The 17,528-nt window shown below is 38.6% G+C and overlaps 1 protein-coding gene, 1 non-coding gene and 1 pseudogene across 2 annotated transcripts; 2 read left to right on the forward strand and 1 right to left on the reverse strand.

The window, feature by feature from the left end:
* Positions 1-1,630, forward strand: LOC146929591 (uncharacterized). The gene is given in 4 exon segments (XM_085707366.1): positions 1-333; positions 568-721; positions 760-1,016; positions 1,517-1,630. Coding segments are annotated over 4 exon segments (858 nt in total).
* Positions 364-470, reverse strand: LOC146929592 (small nucleolar RNA R71). Its single transcript, XR_015009126.1, has one exon. It is a non-coding gene; the product is annotated as a small nucleolar RNA R71 (small nucleolar RNA).
* Positions 1,631-2,792: 1,162 nt separating the features above from the next.
* On the forward strand, positions 2,793-6,690 carry LOC146929593 (uncharacterized; annotated as a pseudogene).
* Positions 6,691-17,528: the final 10,838 nt, after the last annotated feature.

Consider the following 17,528-nt stretch of genomic DNA (forward strand, 5'->3'; position numbering starts at 1 on the left):
ATGGCTGATCGCACTATCAAAGAGTATGCAACGCTGTCTATGGCTGAGCCACAAGCTATTATTGTGTACCCAACGATTGAGGGTGGCAACTTTGAAATCAAGCCTGCCCTACTTAACTTGGTGCAGCAAAATCAGTTTTCGAGATCCCCCGCCGAGGATCCCAATCTTCACATCACTATTTTTCTAAGGATTAGCGGAACCATAAAAGAGAACCAAGAAGCCGTAAGACTTCATCTCTTTCCCTTTTCCTTAAGGGATAGAGCTAGCGCTTGGTTCCATTCACTTGAAGTCGGTTCCATTACTTCATGGGATCAAACGAGGCAAGCATTCCTTGCCCGGTTCTTTCCCCCTTCTAAAACTCCTAAACTAAGGGACCAAATCACACGGTTTAATCAAAAAGATGGGGAGTCTCTTTATGATGTGTGGGAGCGTTTCAAGGAAATGCTTAGACTTTGTCCCCACGATGGTCTAGAGAAGTGGCTCATAGTGCACACTTTTTATAATGTCTTGTCTTATACCACTAAGATGTCTGTTGATGCAGCTGCATGTGGAGCTCTAATGAACAAGAATTACACGGTTGCATATGCCTTGATTGAAGACATGACTCAAAATCACTACAAATGGACCGATGAGAGAGCCACCACCAATTCTTCACCCTCCAAAAGGGAGGCAGGTATGTACGAAGTCTCTAACTATGATCATCTTACTACTAAGATTGATGCACTAACTCAAAAATTTGAAAACTAAATGTTAGTGCCATCACTTCTACTTCTGCATCTCCTTCTTGTGAAATCTATGGTACATCTAGTCATATTGGTGTTGATTGCCAACTAGGTAGTGCTATTAATGGTGTTGAGCAAATGAACTATTCTCAATACAACCAAAGGATGAGGCAAAACCAAAACTTTTATAAAAAATCCTCAAATCCCTATGGACAAGTAGCACCACCTGGCTATGCAATCAATTAGAGAGTCGCTCAGAAATCAAATTTGTAAATTTTAATAGAGAATACTATTGCAAATCAATCTAAACAGCTACAAGAACTCAAAAACCAAATCGGATTTCTGACTGATTCTCTTTCCAAACTCAATACCAAAGTTGATTCTATTGCTACTCATTCTAAAATGCTTGAAACCCAAATCTCCCAAGTGGCCCAACAAGTGGCCACCCTTTCTCAAACACCAGGGGTTTTTCCTGGTTAAACTGAAGCCAATCCCAAAGCCCAGCTTAATGCTATTTCTTTTGGGGGTAGTAAGTTAGGAGAAACTATTGCTAAGGTTAAAAACATTGAGAAAGAAAGTTCAAGCTTTTATGTGATAAAACGGTGATAGAAAATGAGAAATCGCTTGATGAGACCAAAGCTCCTTCCCCTTTAAAACTTGCTAATCTCAACTTGGAGGGTAAATTTAATAAATTTGTTAACATACTTAAGAAAATTTGCATTAAAATTCCCTTTGCGGAAGCTTTATCTCGGATGCCTCTATATGCTAAGTTTTTAAAGAAAATATTTTCAAAGAAAAAGACTATAGAGCATCATGAGACAATAGCTTTGGCTCGGGAAAGTAGTGCAATCATTCGGAAGACACCCCTAAGATTAGAGATCCAGGCAGTTTTGCCATACCTTGTATGATTGGGAGTGAGACCATTGACAAAGCCTTGTGCTACTTAGGGGCAACTGTTAGTTTGTTGCCTTTGTCCCTCTTTAAAAGGATGGGGATAGGAGAGTTGAAACCTACCGAGTTGGTCTTGAAGTTAGTTGATCGTTCTACTATAAATTTAGCTGGTTTTGTTGAAGACATACCTGTTAAGATAGAAGGGATATACATCCTGGATGATTTTGTGGTAGTTGACATTGAAGAGGACGATGACGTCCCTATAATCCTAGGTAGACCTTTCCTCGCGACTGTGGGAGCTCTTGTTGATGTTAAAAATGGTAGGATTGTCTTTCAAGTGAGTGATAAAATGGTAGGATTTGAGTTGGAAAATGTTATGAAAGGTCCCGCTCTTTACTCTTGTTGCATGCTTAAAGATCATGAAGTGAAATAACGCTTCATGGCGTCATCTACACAATATGATCTCTTTGATCCATTCTAAGGACACTTTCTAATCGTCAAGCTAATGACTCTAAAAGAGCGCTTCGTGGGAGGCAACCCACGCATTTATCTGCTTTTATTTTGTCTGTTTTTTGTTGTTGTTTTAAGTGTTTTGTAGGTAATTGTCTGAGTACGATTCAAAAAAAAAGATGAAAAATTTTGAAGCCCCAAGTCCAGAAGGTTGGCACCGCCCGTGCTCACATTGGCACGGACGTGCCAGATAAACCAAGCCAAACCAACAAAAAACTCCAGAAGGTTGGCACAGTCCGTGCCCCAAGTTGGCACGGCCGTGCCCGATCTCTTGCACCCTATAACCACAATTTTTTTATCTTCAACCCTCATTCTCAAACACAAACATCTCTCATCCTTCAAACTTCTCTCTAAAACCTCCATAACAAACAACCTTCAAACCTTCATATCTCCGTCAAATCTTCACCAAATCAATCAAATTCTTCCCTAAATCAATTCCAAACAACATTCTAAACAAAACCCAACAATCAAAAACAACTTTCATCCACCCAAACCCATAATTCACCAAATCCTTATTCCCCTTAACCTAACCTAAAAACCACAAATTCATACCCAATCTCCACACCTAAACTCATAAACCTTACTCTAACATTAACCCCAAACCTAAACCAACCTTTTCCACCAAAACTCTTTCCAAACCCTAACCTTCATCAAACCCACACAAGGTCAATGGCTTCAAGGAGAAGTGGCAAAGAACCAGCAAGATCTTCAGGAGGACCTCCACCAAAGAGGCAAGCACAAGAAAAGAATCATGGCATCAAGTTCAAGGACAACAAGCAAAGGGATAGGTATAAAATTCTAATCTCCAAACCCTTGCATCCTTCTAGATATCCTGATTCTCATAGTTTGAATATGCTAGGCATCAGAGATATTGTTTATAGGTTGCTAGGAAACTTAAGCTGGATTGAGATGTTGAGACCTATGAGAGGTTATGAGAATTTCACCTATGAGTTTCTAAGTTCTATTGTTTTCATTACGGATAGGTTTAATTTTGATAACCCTAACCATAGAGTTGTTTTCCCGCTAATGAATATTGATTATGATATGTCTTTTCATCACTTTTGTGATGCATTAGGCTTTGCAAACGAGGGGTATATCCATGATTCTTGGGATCAAAGTTTAAAGCCGGTTGACTATTAACCCGCTGTCTTTTGGGAACGTATCACCGGCCTTAGGCAATTTGTCACAAGAGCCAACAAAGCTAGTAACATTCACAACCCTGTGCTTAGGTACCATCAGAGGGTTATGGCTTGCACTATTTGGGGTAGAACTGAGTTAGGGAAAACTAGGACAGATGAGCTTTTCATGTTGTGGGCAATGCTTTATAATCACCCCGTGAACAATTGTTTCTACTTGCTTGATTATCTTGCCGATGTAGGTAATAGGCCTGCCGGAAAGGGAGAGATAGTGGTGGGTGGAATCATCACATACATAGCTAGGCAATTTGGAGTGGGTGAAGATGAAAGGATAAATCCGATTGAGGGAAACAATAGGCTGAACATAGACACCCTCATTGCTATGAACTTCATAAAACATCATCCACCCATGCAATATTCACTCAAACTCAATGTGCCTATTTTGTTACTACTTCATAACCCATCCTAGACTAACACCGAGGTGGAAGAAAATTTGTTGTATGTTGATGATGACCAGGTACATGAAAAGCAGAATCTAGATGAAGGAGAAGGTGCTCACTTGCACCATGATGTGGAAGAATTTGCTAACTTGCACCATGATGGAGGGCACCATGACCAAGAAGCCGATGAGCTAAATGATAATGAAAGATGGGCATGGATGCAAGCTGAGGTTGAGAGGATAAGCACCGAGCAACAAAGGCAAGGTATTGAATTATCGGGGCTATGGAATGATGTCCAAAGGGGCAACCGCTTGACACAAGAGAACAATGAAATGCTCCGACGAATGATGCAACACCTTCATCTCCATGGTCCTCCTTAAGGACCTCAATGAAAAGTTGTGAGCTTTCCTCTTCCTCTCTTCACTTATCTTCCACTTTCTCTTATCTCTTCTCTCTTTCTCCTACTCTTTCTTCTAATCCTTCTTTTTCTTCTCATTCTTCTTCATCTTCTTCTTCTTCTTCTTCTTCTTCTTCTTCTTCTTCTTCTTCTTCTTCTTCTTCTTCTTCTTCTTCTTCTTCTTCTTCTTCTTCTTCTTCTTCTTCTTCTTCTTCTTCTTCTTCTTCTTCTTCTTCTTCTCTTCTTCTTCTTCTTCTTCTTCTTCTTCTTCTTCTTCTTCTTCTTCTTCTTCTTCTTCTTCTTCTTCTTCTTCTTCTTCTTCTTCTTCTTCTTCTTCTTCTTCTTCTTCTTCTTCTTCTTCTTCTTCTTCTTCTTCTTCTTCTTCTTCTTCTTCTTCTTCTTCTTCTTCTTCTTCTTCTTCTTCTTCTTCTTCTTCTTCTTCTTCTTCTTCTTCTTCTTCTTCTCTTCTTCTTCTTCTTCTTCTTCTTCTTCTTCTTTCTTCTTCTTCTTCTTCTTCTTCTTCTTCTTCTTCTTCTTCTTCTTCTTCTTCTTCTTCTTCTTCTTCTTCTTCTTCTTCTTCTTCTTCTTCTTCTTCTTCTTCTTCTTCTTCTTCTTCTTCTTCTTCTTCTTCTTCTTCTCTTCTTCTTCTTCTTCTTCTTCTTCTTCTTCTTCTTCTTCTTCTTCTTCTTCTTCTTCTTCTTCTTCTTCTTCTTCTTCTTCTTCTTCTTCTTCTTCTTCTTCTTCTTCTTCTTCTTCTTCTTCTTCTTCTTCTTCTTCTTCTTCTTCTTCTTCTTCTTCTTCTTCTTCTTCTTCTTCTTCTTCTTCTTCTTCTTCTTCTTCTTCTTCTTCTTCTTCTTCTTCTTCTTCTTCTTCTTCTTCTTCTTCTTCTTCTTCTTCTTCTTCTTCTTCTTCTTCTTCTTCTTCTTCTTCTTCTTCTTCTTCTTCTTCTTCTTCTTCTTCTTCTTCTTCTTCTTCTTCTTCTTCTTCTTCTTCTTCTTCTTCTTTCTTCTTCTTCTTCTTCTTCTTCTTCTTCTTCTTCTTCTTCTTCTTCTTCTTCTTCTTCTTCTTCTTCTTCTTCTTCTTCTTCTTCTTCTTCTTCTTCTTCTTCTTCTTCTTCTTCTTCTTCTTCTTCTTCTTCTTCTTCTTCTTCTTCTTCTTCTTCTTCTTCTTCTTCTTCTTCTTCTTCTCTATTCTTTTATTTTGAATCATTGAGCACAATGCTTCTCCTAAGTGTGGTGGGGAGCCTAATAAAGTGTGTTGATTCGTAGTGTTTCCAAACTCCCTTGAACTCTATTCTTTTGTTTTGTTTTTATAGCGAAAGGCATGATTAAGTAGCTTGTTTTTATTGGAAATTATGGCATAAAATTTTTTGTTGTCTCTTCTTAAAAGGCTGTTTCTTGTACATAAAAGTAATCTCTTGTGTTTTTAGTGTTCTTGCTATACCCACATCATGTTTTGTGGTGATAATTCTCCAATGAGAAAAGCACTCAGTTGCAATCTTTGAGTAAGTGTATGAGTAGGTATTTTAAGGAACACGTTCTAAATTTAATGGTAACTTAGACCTTAAAAGTCTTCAGAGTAAAAGTAGTATAAGTATGTGTGGGAAATAATGTGCTATATTGTTATAATGTGTTAAACCAAAATAGGGCGGGAGAATGGCACCAACATGTGGAGGAAAGGACACCCCCTCTCTGACTTCCTAATGGTGACTCCCTAATCGAACTTATGTTCTAAATCCCTCAAAAGAGGAAATAATTCATTAAAGCATGGAGGAAAGGACACCCCCTCACTGACTTCCTACGCGGAGATGATTAAAAATTGCAACACTACTTAGGGTGATCAAGGAATCTAGGAGGAAAGGATACTCCTTCGCGGACTTCCTATGAGAAAACCGTAGCCCCTAGGAAATCTGCATGCCCTCAAGTGCTTAAATTGTTAATTTAATTTTAACTAATTCCCATCTCTCTTATACGAAATGAAGAAAGGACTTTTCTCGATTACTTTAGTGTTAAGATTAGAACATGTTCCTCATAATATTTGTCTTATACAGGAGTAAGAAAAGGGTTGGACTGCACACACACACTCACTAGAGACTTGTTGTTGGGCTGAATAGGTTCCCAAGGAATACTTGAAGTTGTGATTAGTGTGCATTGAAATAAAACCTTAAGGGAGACATGAGTTTTCAATTGTATTGCCATATGTTAATCTTTTTTGTTGCTACTGGCCATGTCTATGCCTTTTGCTTGAGGACAAGCAAAGATTCAAGTGTGGGGGAGTTTGATGAGTCAATAATTAGCTAGTTTTAGCATAATATTTGGTTTCGTTTTAATTAGATTTGAGTTTATTTTATTTTAAAATTGTTTCCTTTTTGAGGTATTTTACTTCAATTGCATATTATTATATTTCAGGAATAAATATTTGATGGATTGAGTCTTGGAGCAAAAGAAAGGAGTCTGGAGCTGATTTGGAGCAAAAACACGAAGATTCGGAGACAAAAATATGTCTCCCCCAATTCAGAAGCTTGGCACGGCCCGTGCTAAGGCTTGGCACGGCCGTGCCACCTCCCAGGATGGCCTTTTGCTGCTTTTGCTTAGGATTTAAGCTACTCTATTTTGGTTTTGACCAAAAAGCCCTTTATTGCTTGTGGAACATTCTATTGATGTAATTGCTTAGAATTTAAGTCGAATGTATCCTATAAATAGAGTAGCTAGCCATCACAAACAAATCATCTTTATTTCCTTGAAATTCAATAAGTGACAATTGTCTTTCTCAATAAAGTTCTTCTTTTATTTCTTTATTTTCTTGTTATTTACTTTATGCTTTCTCTATGTGTACGATGAACATGAGTGAGTAAACTTCTCTTGTCTTGGGATTGTTGGATAAGTCTAATGACATAATCCTAATCGAACCAAGCTTTAACCCTAATTTCATGTAACCTTAATTTCTAATCTAAATTCACCGTTTTAACATGAATTAACAATTATCAAACTGTGGAAACAAAAGTGGAGGGTTTGATAATTGTTAATCCATCATCCCAAATATCAATTCATAATGCGAATGCGGAGCTTTGATATTGGAACAAGTGAATTTAGACAAGAATTGCAAAGGCAGCTAAATAGTCTTTGCAATTCTTGAGACATGGGTAGTTTCAATCCTTATAAGCTTCTTTTACTAATCAAATCAACGAAATAGGTTTGGTTGCTAGAGGTAAACTCTCACTGGACTTGGTCGGAAAGGTGAGGGGCTAAAGGGAAACCGGTCTTTAGAAATTAGGTATAAAACATGAAGTTATAAGTTAAGATTTTGGCTTGTGAAGGACTTGTTATTATGATGAACCAATAATCCCAAGGCTCCTTTTATTATTATAATTACTTTCAATCAACTGAAACTCTCAACTTTACAACTTGCTTCTCTTCTAATCATTCTCTAAAGGTTAATTGAATCAAACAACTCCCTATTGGACAATACTCTCTTTTATTACTACTTCGATAGACCGTGCACTTGTGGTTTATCCTATCAGTTCACTTAAGCGAATGCCTGGTTCGCTTAAGCGAACAAGTTCCAGAAGCCACTATGATGGTTCGCTTACGCGTTCGCTTAAGCGAACAGTCATAGTTCTGCAGAAGAAATATTACAAGTTTCAACCCTTTTCACCCCAAAATCCCAATTTTGATCATTCCAAACCCCAAAACTCAATCCAAAAGATGTTTATCGGTCATATACATTTCAAAACACTTAAACATGCATAAGTTTTGAGATTACAACTTCAATTCAACAAAAATCATCAATTCACCAAAACTCTCACAACTTTCAACAACAATAAATCTCATCACCATTCACCAAATCATGATACCCAATGCATCACTTCATCAACAACTCATCTAACAACAACAACAACATCATCTAATCATGAAATCATCTACAATCTAACAACCACAACATGATTCTTCATCAATTTCACACAAAAACTCATCATGTTCATATATACCCATTTTAACATACAAAATCAACAACAACAACACAATTATCATTCAATTCATGTACATAATCATATCATCACAATTAAGCACGAATTTCTACAACCAAATTCAAATCAACCACTTATTCTATTAAGCACTTAAGCAAAAGATTAGGAAATAAGCTACAACTATTAATTATGATTGAATTCTAACCCCCTTACCTTAATTCTCCACAAACTCAAGCTAAGGCTTCACTTTAGCTCCAATCCTTGAATCCTCTACCTTCCTCTAGCTCTCTCTAGCTTTCCTCTTCAAACCCTTATCTTCTCTTGCTTTTTCTATCTCTACCTCTTCTCAAAATGTGTAAAATGATATGAAACCCTATTTTCTCTAAAGACTAGAGTTTATATAGGCTCTACATAATTGGGCTCAACTCACAATGCCTTAATGGGCCTAACCCATTTACTAATATAATTCAAAATGTTTCTATCCACTTAACGGTAAAATATAATAATAACATACACTTACCGGTTATAAAATAATTCACTACAACCCCCTAGTACTTAGTAAAATAATAACGGCTCTCATTATGCACTAAAAATAACCCTCATCAAAATTACTAAATTACCCCTACTCACAAAATGACCAAAATACCCCGGAGTCAAAAATGACTAAAATACCCGTCTAACACCGAATTCTACAACTCCCGACCAAAAATACACACAGAGGCAATCAATCACATAAGAACACATATAAACACATATAAAAACAATTAAATTAAATCTAGCAAAAAATCGGGCTGTTACAGTGCAGGCCACCACTGTGAAGAAAACATGACCAGACCCTGGGCATTCTTTGCTAAAGCATCAGCAACCTGATTCCCCTCTCTAAGCACATGCTCACAAGAAATTTGAATGCTTTTGCAGAATTTTAAACAATTGTGCCACCTTGCTCTCATTTGCCAAGGGACCCCAACATTCTTGTTAAAGGCATTAACCACTCTAGTAGAGTCAGTTTCCAGACAGATATGGGTTAGCTGCATCTCCATAGCTTTCTCAATTGCAAGAAGGCAAGCAGCAAACTCAGCCTCCAGAGCTGTGGCATAACCAATGTTGCTAGATATTGCACCAAGAAAGGCATGACTAGAATCTCTAATGACAATGCCAATAGCACCACAAGGTTGAGACCCTATAGATGAGCCATCACAATTGAATTTAATCATAACAGTGGCTGGGGGGCACCAGTGCACCTCTTGTCTGACAGAGACAGACTTAGTTTTAAGACGGATGTTGAACAGTTTAGCAACTTTATAATCATGCATATCAGAATTTCCTTTGGTCAAAACCTGATTGTAACTTAGCTTAACCTCTGCCAATATACTGTTGAAAAGGGATGCCATGGAGAGATGTTTGTTCTGAAAACATCTCTAATTTCTCTCTATCCAAATTGTCCAGATAGTATGGATGATGGCAAAATTCATGACTTGTTGCACCAGCTTACTTCCTATACTAAGAATTCCCATAATCATATTCATGCAGCTAGTTTGGTCTAAAGGGATATCAGTACCGTTGCAAAGCCAGTTCCATAAGCAGGAAGTCACCTCACATACAAAAAAGATATGATTGGATGAATCAGCTTATTTCCTGCAAAAGCAACATATTGAAACAATTATGCACCATTAGGCTGTTACAACTCTCCCCCATTAAAAAGAATTTTCGCCCTCGAAAATTATCTGACGGAAACAACTCCGGATACGAAACCTTCATCCTATTCTCCGATTCCCAAGTGGCACTCTTACCAGTTGGTCCAACCCAAATCACTCAACGGTCAAATTATATCTTACTTCCAAATCATCCACTTGAATCACATGAGACGCATCATACACATACTTCACAACTGAGACACATGAAACACATCGTGAAGATTCGACAAAGATGGTAGTAACGCAATTTGATACGTTACAACCCCAACCTTCTCAACAACCTCAAACGGTCCAACAAATCGAGGAGTCAACTTCTGACACTTCAAAGCACGACCAACACCGGTTACAGGATTCACTCTCAAAAACATATGATCACCTACCTGAAACTCAATGTCCTTCCTCCTCTTATCATGGTAACTCTTCTGCCTACTCTGAGACGCTCTCATCTTCTCTTGAATCATCTTAACCTTTTTCGTAGTCTCTTGCACAACCTCCGGTCCTAACAAAGCACTTTCACCTGACTCATACCAACACAGCAGCGTCCTACACCTCCGACCATACAAAGCCTCAAATGGTGCCATTCCGATACTAGAATGAAAACTGTTGTTGTATGTAAACTCAATCAACGGTGAACATTCGACCCAACTGACACCTTGCTCCAACACACAAGCTCTCAACAAATATTCCAAACTCTGAATAGTCCTCTCCGTTTGACCATCAGTCTGGGGATGATAAGCAGAACTCAACCTGAACTTAGTCCCCAAAGCAGCCTGCAAGCTCTCCCAAAACTTAGAAGTAAACTTCGGTTCCCGATCCGACACAATACTAGAAGGAATACCATGCAATCTAACAATCTGCTCAATGTAGATCTCAGCCAACTTCGTCACAGACATACCGGTCTTGATAGGAACAAAATGTGCCGACTTCGTCAACCGATCAACAATTACCCAAATCGAATCAAAAATCTTCACAGTCTTCGTCAACGCTTCGACGAAATCCATAGAGATACTATCCCACTTCCACTCTAGCACAAACATCATTTACATCAAACCCGACGGTTTCTGATGTTCAATCTCAGACTTATGACAAACCAAACAAGCATACACAAACTCTGCAATCTCCTTCTTCATTCCAGCCCACCAAAACAGCCTCTTCAAATCCTGATACATCTTAGTCGCTCATGGATGAATACTTAGACTACTCCTGTGACCTTCTTCCAAAATCCGTCTCTTAAGCTCAAGAACATCACACAAACACGATCACGAAACATCAAAACACCGTTCTCACCCAATCTAAAGTCTCCACCCTTACCTTGGTTAACCAACACCACACGATCTACAAGTTCCAAATCTTCCTTCTGTCCATTCTTGATCTCTTCCAAAATATTACTCGTCAGCTTCAACATTCCCAACTTCACACTCTTCGGTGTCAATTCACTAACCAAACTCTAATCTCGAAACTGCTCAATCAACTCTAACTCTTTAACCATCAAAGCAGACATATGCAACGACTTCCAACTCAAAACATCTGCCACCACATTCGCCTTTCCAGGATGATAACTCAGCTGAAAATCGAAATCCTTAAGATACTCCAAACATCTTCCCTTCCTCATATTCAATTCCTTCTGATCAAACAGGTACTTCAAACTCTTATGGTCACTGAACACTTGAAACTTAGAACCATACAGATAATGCCTCCTAATCTTCAACACATACACAACGACCGCTAATTCCAAATCATGAGTCGGATAATTCTTCTCATGCACCTTCAACTGCCTCGACGCATAAGCCACAACCTGACGATTCTGCACACGCACACCACCAAGACCCATCTTAGAAGCATCACCATACACAACAAACGATTCCTTTGGATTCGACAAAATCAACACTAGGGCTGAAGTCAACCTCTTCTTCAACTCTTGGAAACTCTTCTCACACTTAGCATCCCAAACATAAGCTTGTCCTTTCCGAGTCAACTACGTCAATGGAACGCCAACTTGGAGAATCCCTCAATAAACCTCCGATTATAACCTGCCAATCCAAGAAAGCTTCTAACTTCAAAAACAGACTTAGGTGACTCCCACTGCAACACTGCATCAACCTTCGACGGATCCACGACAAAACCACCTTCAGAAATCACATGACCAAGGAAACTCACTTCCCGCAACCAAAACTCACACTTTGACAAGTTAGCAAACAACTCATTCTCCTTCAAGACACCCAACACAATCCTCAAATGCTTGACATGCTCTTATTCTGACTTTGAATACACCAAAATATCATCTATAAACACCACCAATAAACGGTCCAGAAAAGGATGAAATATCCTATTCATATATTCCATGAAGACACCTGGGGCATTAGATACTCCAAATGGCATCACAGAATACTCATAGTGTCCATACCTTGTTCGGAACGCATTTTTGGATATATCTTCCGCCTTTAATCTAATCTGATGATATCCTAATCTCAAATCAATCTTGTTGAACACTTCCGCACCAACTAACTGATCCATCAAATCATCTATCCTCGAAAACGGATACTGATTCTTAATCGTCACCTTGTTCAACTGCCGATAATCCACACACAACCTCAAGCTTCCATCCTTCTTCTTAACCAACAACATAGGAGCACCCCATGGAGAAACACTCGGCCTGATAAATTGCTTCTCGAGCAACTCTTCCAATTGCTGCTTCAATTCACCTAACTCTGATGCAGACATCCGATACGACACAATCGAAATAGGACTCGTTCCTGGTACCAAATCAATTGCAAACTCAACTTCCCTCTCTGGTGGCAATTCGGTAATGTCGTTCGGAAAAACTTATGGAAACTCTTACATTACCGGCAAATCACCAATTCCTTTCTCACTAATTTTCTTCAAGGATGCAAACATCATGAATACACTAGCTTCACCGTCCAAAGACTTCTTCACTTGCTCCGCGGTCAAGAACTTCTCACCCATCTCAGCTACCGGCTTAGAAAATGTTATACTCTTGGTCAAACAATTAATGTTAACACCAAAAGTCAACATCCAGTCCATACGAAAAATCACGTCCATATGCTTCAACGGAAGACACACAAGGTCCAACTCAAAATCAACGTTACCAAAATTAAAAGGACACTTAGCACACACTAAGGAAGTACTCACCGAACCACTAGCCGGGATGTCAATGACCATCCCTTGCGACAACGGAGTCAAAACCAAGTTCAAACGCTCAACACAACTAACCGAGATAAAAGAATGAGTAGCACTAGTATCAATAATTGCAATCAAAGGAGTACTATTGATAAAACACATACCTCGGATGAGATTATCCGGATGCTCCACCTCTTCCGCATTCAATGCAAACACCTTCCCCGCCGCCTTCTTCGGATTGGTACACTTAGTACTGAGATGACCCTTTTCACCACAATTGAAACAAGTAATATCCATCTTGCACTCAAATGCCTTGTGACCTGCTTTCCCACACTTGTAGCAACTCTCTCCCTTCTTGCAATCACTAGGGTAATGACCCAAGATTCCACACTTGTAGCACCTCACCTCAGCAACATTCGACTTAGAGCCTCCACCAAACTCTTTCTTCTTTCCCTTGTCCTTGTTGTATGACTTCCCAGATCCATGGCCTTTTCCCTTCTTCTCATTCATCGCCTTATAATGGTTCACCTTGACCCTTCCGGCATCATCGAACATACGACACTTGTGCACCAAAGTATCAAAGTCTCGGATCTCCTGAATACCCATATACTGATAGATATCCGGCCTCAATCCACTTTCAAACTTCACACACTTAGAAACCATCACATCCTCAACATTGATGTACGAACGTAACCTCGAAAGCTCTTCGAATTTAGCCGCATACTCTGCCACTGAACGATTCTCTTGCTTCAAGTTCAAGAATTCCACTTCCTTCTTGGTCCTCAAATCCTCAGGAAAATACTTCCTCAAAAACTCACTCTTGAACCTAGCCCAAGTCACAACTTCTCCACTAGCCTCAAGCCTTCCCTTAGCATTCGTCCACCAATACTCAGCCTCCTCAGCAAGCATGTGAGTAGCCAATCTGAACTTCCAATCCTCACTAGTCACCATAGCACGAAAGAACGTCTCCATGACTTGCACCCATGTCTGAGCTCCTTTCGGGTCATACCTACCCTTGAACGTTGGCGGACTGTTTCGCAAGAAACGATCGAGCCACTGCTGCTCAGCTTCTACAGGATCACGATGACCAACCGCCGCCTACTCGTTAGCCTGAGCCAACACCTGGGCCATCGAAGCTAAAGCATGTGCAATTGCCTCATCATCTCTACCACCATCCATCTCACGACAACACAAAACCAACCAACCGATAAGAACAAAAGCACAACAAGATAAGTATCGAAGGTAACTCATTACCATTCGTATACTAACAGGAAAATTCAATTGATGCTAGTCCGGACAAGACTAACCAGGCTCTGATACCAACTTGTAACGCCTTATTTCTATTAAAGCGATAAAACGAATAAAGCATATATTCAAGAAATAGACGCTACGTCTCAGCAAAATCCAAAACAACATGCATGTATAAAAATATCTCATCAGTCGCAGCGGATACAAATCATACATCTCCTAAATATACATGCCATGATCAATACACATCATCATAAAAATCCTCCAAGTCCCGACAAGTGGGTAAATCTCAATAATAAAATAAAATCCAACAACAGCATAAAAACACTGACAACCTAATCAGAGCCTAAACCTACAACTCCAAAACGATAACGAAGATTAGCTCCCGCTATCAAAGTACTCACCAAAAGCGAACTACTCCTGCATAGCGTCTATCCATCCATACAGACAGGTAGGCGGTCAAAACCACTGGAGGTTAGCTTTACATCAATCATAATCAATTTATAAACAATTTGACATAAATCAATTCAATCCTTCACTAATCAACATGAGCAATTAACTTCCATATACACATTCACAAAACAATTCCAATTATCACAAGTATATGTATTCATCACACACTTATCATCATCATTCTTCATACAACGGCAACAATCAAGACTCATGCCAATGTGATATGCATCTATACTCGACGCATACATGCATGTGGTACCAAATCTCCTCAAGGTCGTCACCCATGATGCAACAAAAACATCATTATCAATGGCTATAGTCAACGGAAATATGGATATAACATCTGACACGACATATGATGCATGAACATATGACTCAATCCACCATGTATATGTTCACAACAATTCAACGGCTATAATCAACATTCAACTATTTCATATAGTTTAACAACTCCATACAATTCCTTACAATCCAAGTAAAGGAGAAAATACAACACATGATAAGAAACGTCATATTCATCGCCTAACAACCATTCATACATCTTCTTACAATCATATCAAATTATGCATAAAGGATGTATAAGGCAATCGACTCTTAAAACCATTTTCAACAAAGTTCGTCTAACATTCCACAATTCTACCATAATTGAAGTAATTGAACCAAAACTAAGTAACAAGATCCAATGCCTCTACTAAGTATACCTCTACGCCACATGTAAGTGCAGTAGAGTATACCTATACGTTTCACCGGCTAAATACGACGAAATCATGAGAATCACAAAGTTCGTCTCGCTTCATCACTTTTCAAGAAAATCCATTTTCAAAGCAAAACAAGTTAAGACTTGATGAAACCAATCACAACCATTTTTAGAAACCATATAATCAGTATACAACCCTACTCCAATTGTTTGATAAAACGAGTTTCGGAAAAATCAACGTTCTTGGTCCTTTTTTCAAAAGTTAAGTTCAATTCACAAAATCAAGTCCAATTCGATTCAAACGATGTTCCAGTAGGTTTAAGTGTATAAACAGAGATTAAAAAAGTCAAAAGAAACATTTTAGAAAGCCCGGATTGGTCCCCAAGTGGCCGAAACAAAAATCAAAGGTTGCTGAAACTGGGCATGTTCGTGATGAGTCAATAATAAGCTAGTTTTAGCATAATATTTGGTTTCGTTTTAATTAGATTTGAGTTTAGTTTATTTTAATATTGTTTCCCTTTTTGAGCTATTTTACTTCAATTGCATATTATTATATTTCAGGAATAAATATTTGATGGATTGAGTCTTGGAGCAAAAGAAAGGAGTCTGGAGCTGATTTGGAGCAAAAATACGAAGATCCGGAGACAAAAATATGTCTCCCCCAAGTCAGAAGCTTGGCACGGCCCGTGCTAAGGCTTGGCACGGCCGTGCCACCTCCCAGGATGGCCTTTTGCTGATTTTGCTTAGGATTTAAGCTACTCTATTCTGGTTTTGACTAAAAAGCCCTTTATTGCATGTGGAACATTTTATTGATATAATTGCTTAGAATTTAAGTCGAATGTATCCTATAAATAGAGTAGCTAGCCATCACAAAAAAATCATCTTTATTTCCTTGAAATTCAATAACTGACAATTGTCTTTCTCAATAAAGTTCTTCTTTTATTTCTTAACTTTCTTGCTATTTACTTTATGCTTTCTCTCTTCTTCTCTATGTCTATGATGAACATGAGTGAGTAGACTTCTCTTGTCTTGGGATTGTTGGATAAGTCTAATGACATAATCCTAATCGAACCAAGCTTTAACCCTAATTTTATGTAATCTTAATTTCTAATCTAAAATCTAAATTCACCGTGTTAACATGAATTAACAATTATTAAACTGTGGAAACAAAAGTGGAGGGTTTGATAATTGTTAATCCATCATCCCAAATATCAATTCATAATGCGAACGCGGAGCTTTGATATTGGAACAAGTGAATTTAGACAAGAATTGCAAAGGCAGCTAAATAGTCTTTGCAATTCTTGAGACATGGGTTGTTTCAATCCTTATAAGCTTCTTCTAGTAATCAAATCATCTAAATAGGTTTGGTTGCTAGAGGTAAACTCTCACTGGACTTGGTCAGAAAGGTGAGGGGCTAAAGGGAAACCGGTCTTTAGAAATTAGGTATAAAACATGAAGTTATAAGTTAAGGTTTTGGCTTGTGAAGGACTTGTTATTATGATGAACCAATAATGCCAAGGCACCTTTTATTATTATATTTACTTTCAATCAACTGAAACTCTCAACTTTACAACTTGCTTCTCTTCTAATCATTCTCTAAAGGTTAAGTGAATTAAACAACTCCCTGTTGGATGATACTCTCTTTTATTACTACTTCGATAGACCGTGCACTTGCGGTTTATCCTATCACGTTTCCGATAGACCGGGGAGTTAACTAATTTGATTAACTTTTTCTTTTTGATTAGAAATTTTTTTTCTTTTTCTTTGTTTTCTTCTACTTCTTCTCTCTGTTACCGTTAACTCGTTGAATTCATTCCCGAGATGAAAAGGTTTTTACATAAAAGAAAGAGAGACGCACAAAATAATATCGCCATGGCTGATCGCACTATCAAAGAGTATGCAACGCTGTCTATGGCTGAGCCACAAGCTATTATTGTGTACCCAACGATTGAGGGTGGCAACTTTGAAATCAAGCCTGCCCTACTTAACTTGGTGCAGCAAAATCAGTTTTCGAGATCCCCCGCCGAGGATCCCAATCTTCACATCACTATTTTTCTAAGGATTAGCGGAACCATAAAAGAGAACCAAGAAGCCGTAAGACTTCATCTCTTTCCCTTTTCCTTAAGGGATAGAGCTAGCGCTTGGTTCCATTCACTTGAAGTCGGTTCCATTACTTCATGGGATCAAACGAGGCAAGCATTCCTTGCCCGGTTCTTTCCCCCTTCTAAAACTCCT

This window comes from Medicago sativa, chromosome 4 (genome assembly GCF_051527215.1).
Source record: "Medicago sativa cultivar Bolivia chromosome 4, Bolivia_mono, whole genome shotgun sequence".
In the NCBI taxonomy this organism is placed as follows: Eukaryota; Viridiplantae; Streptophyta; class Magnoliopsida; order Fabales; family Fabaceae; genus Medicago; species Medicago sativa.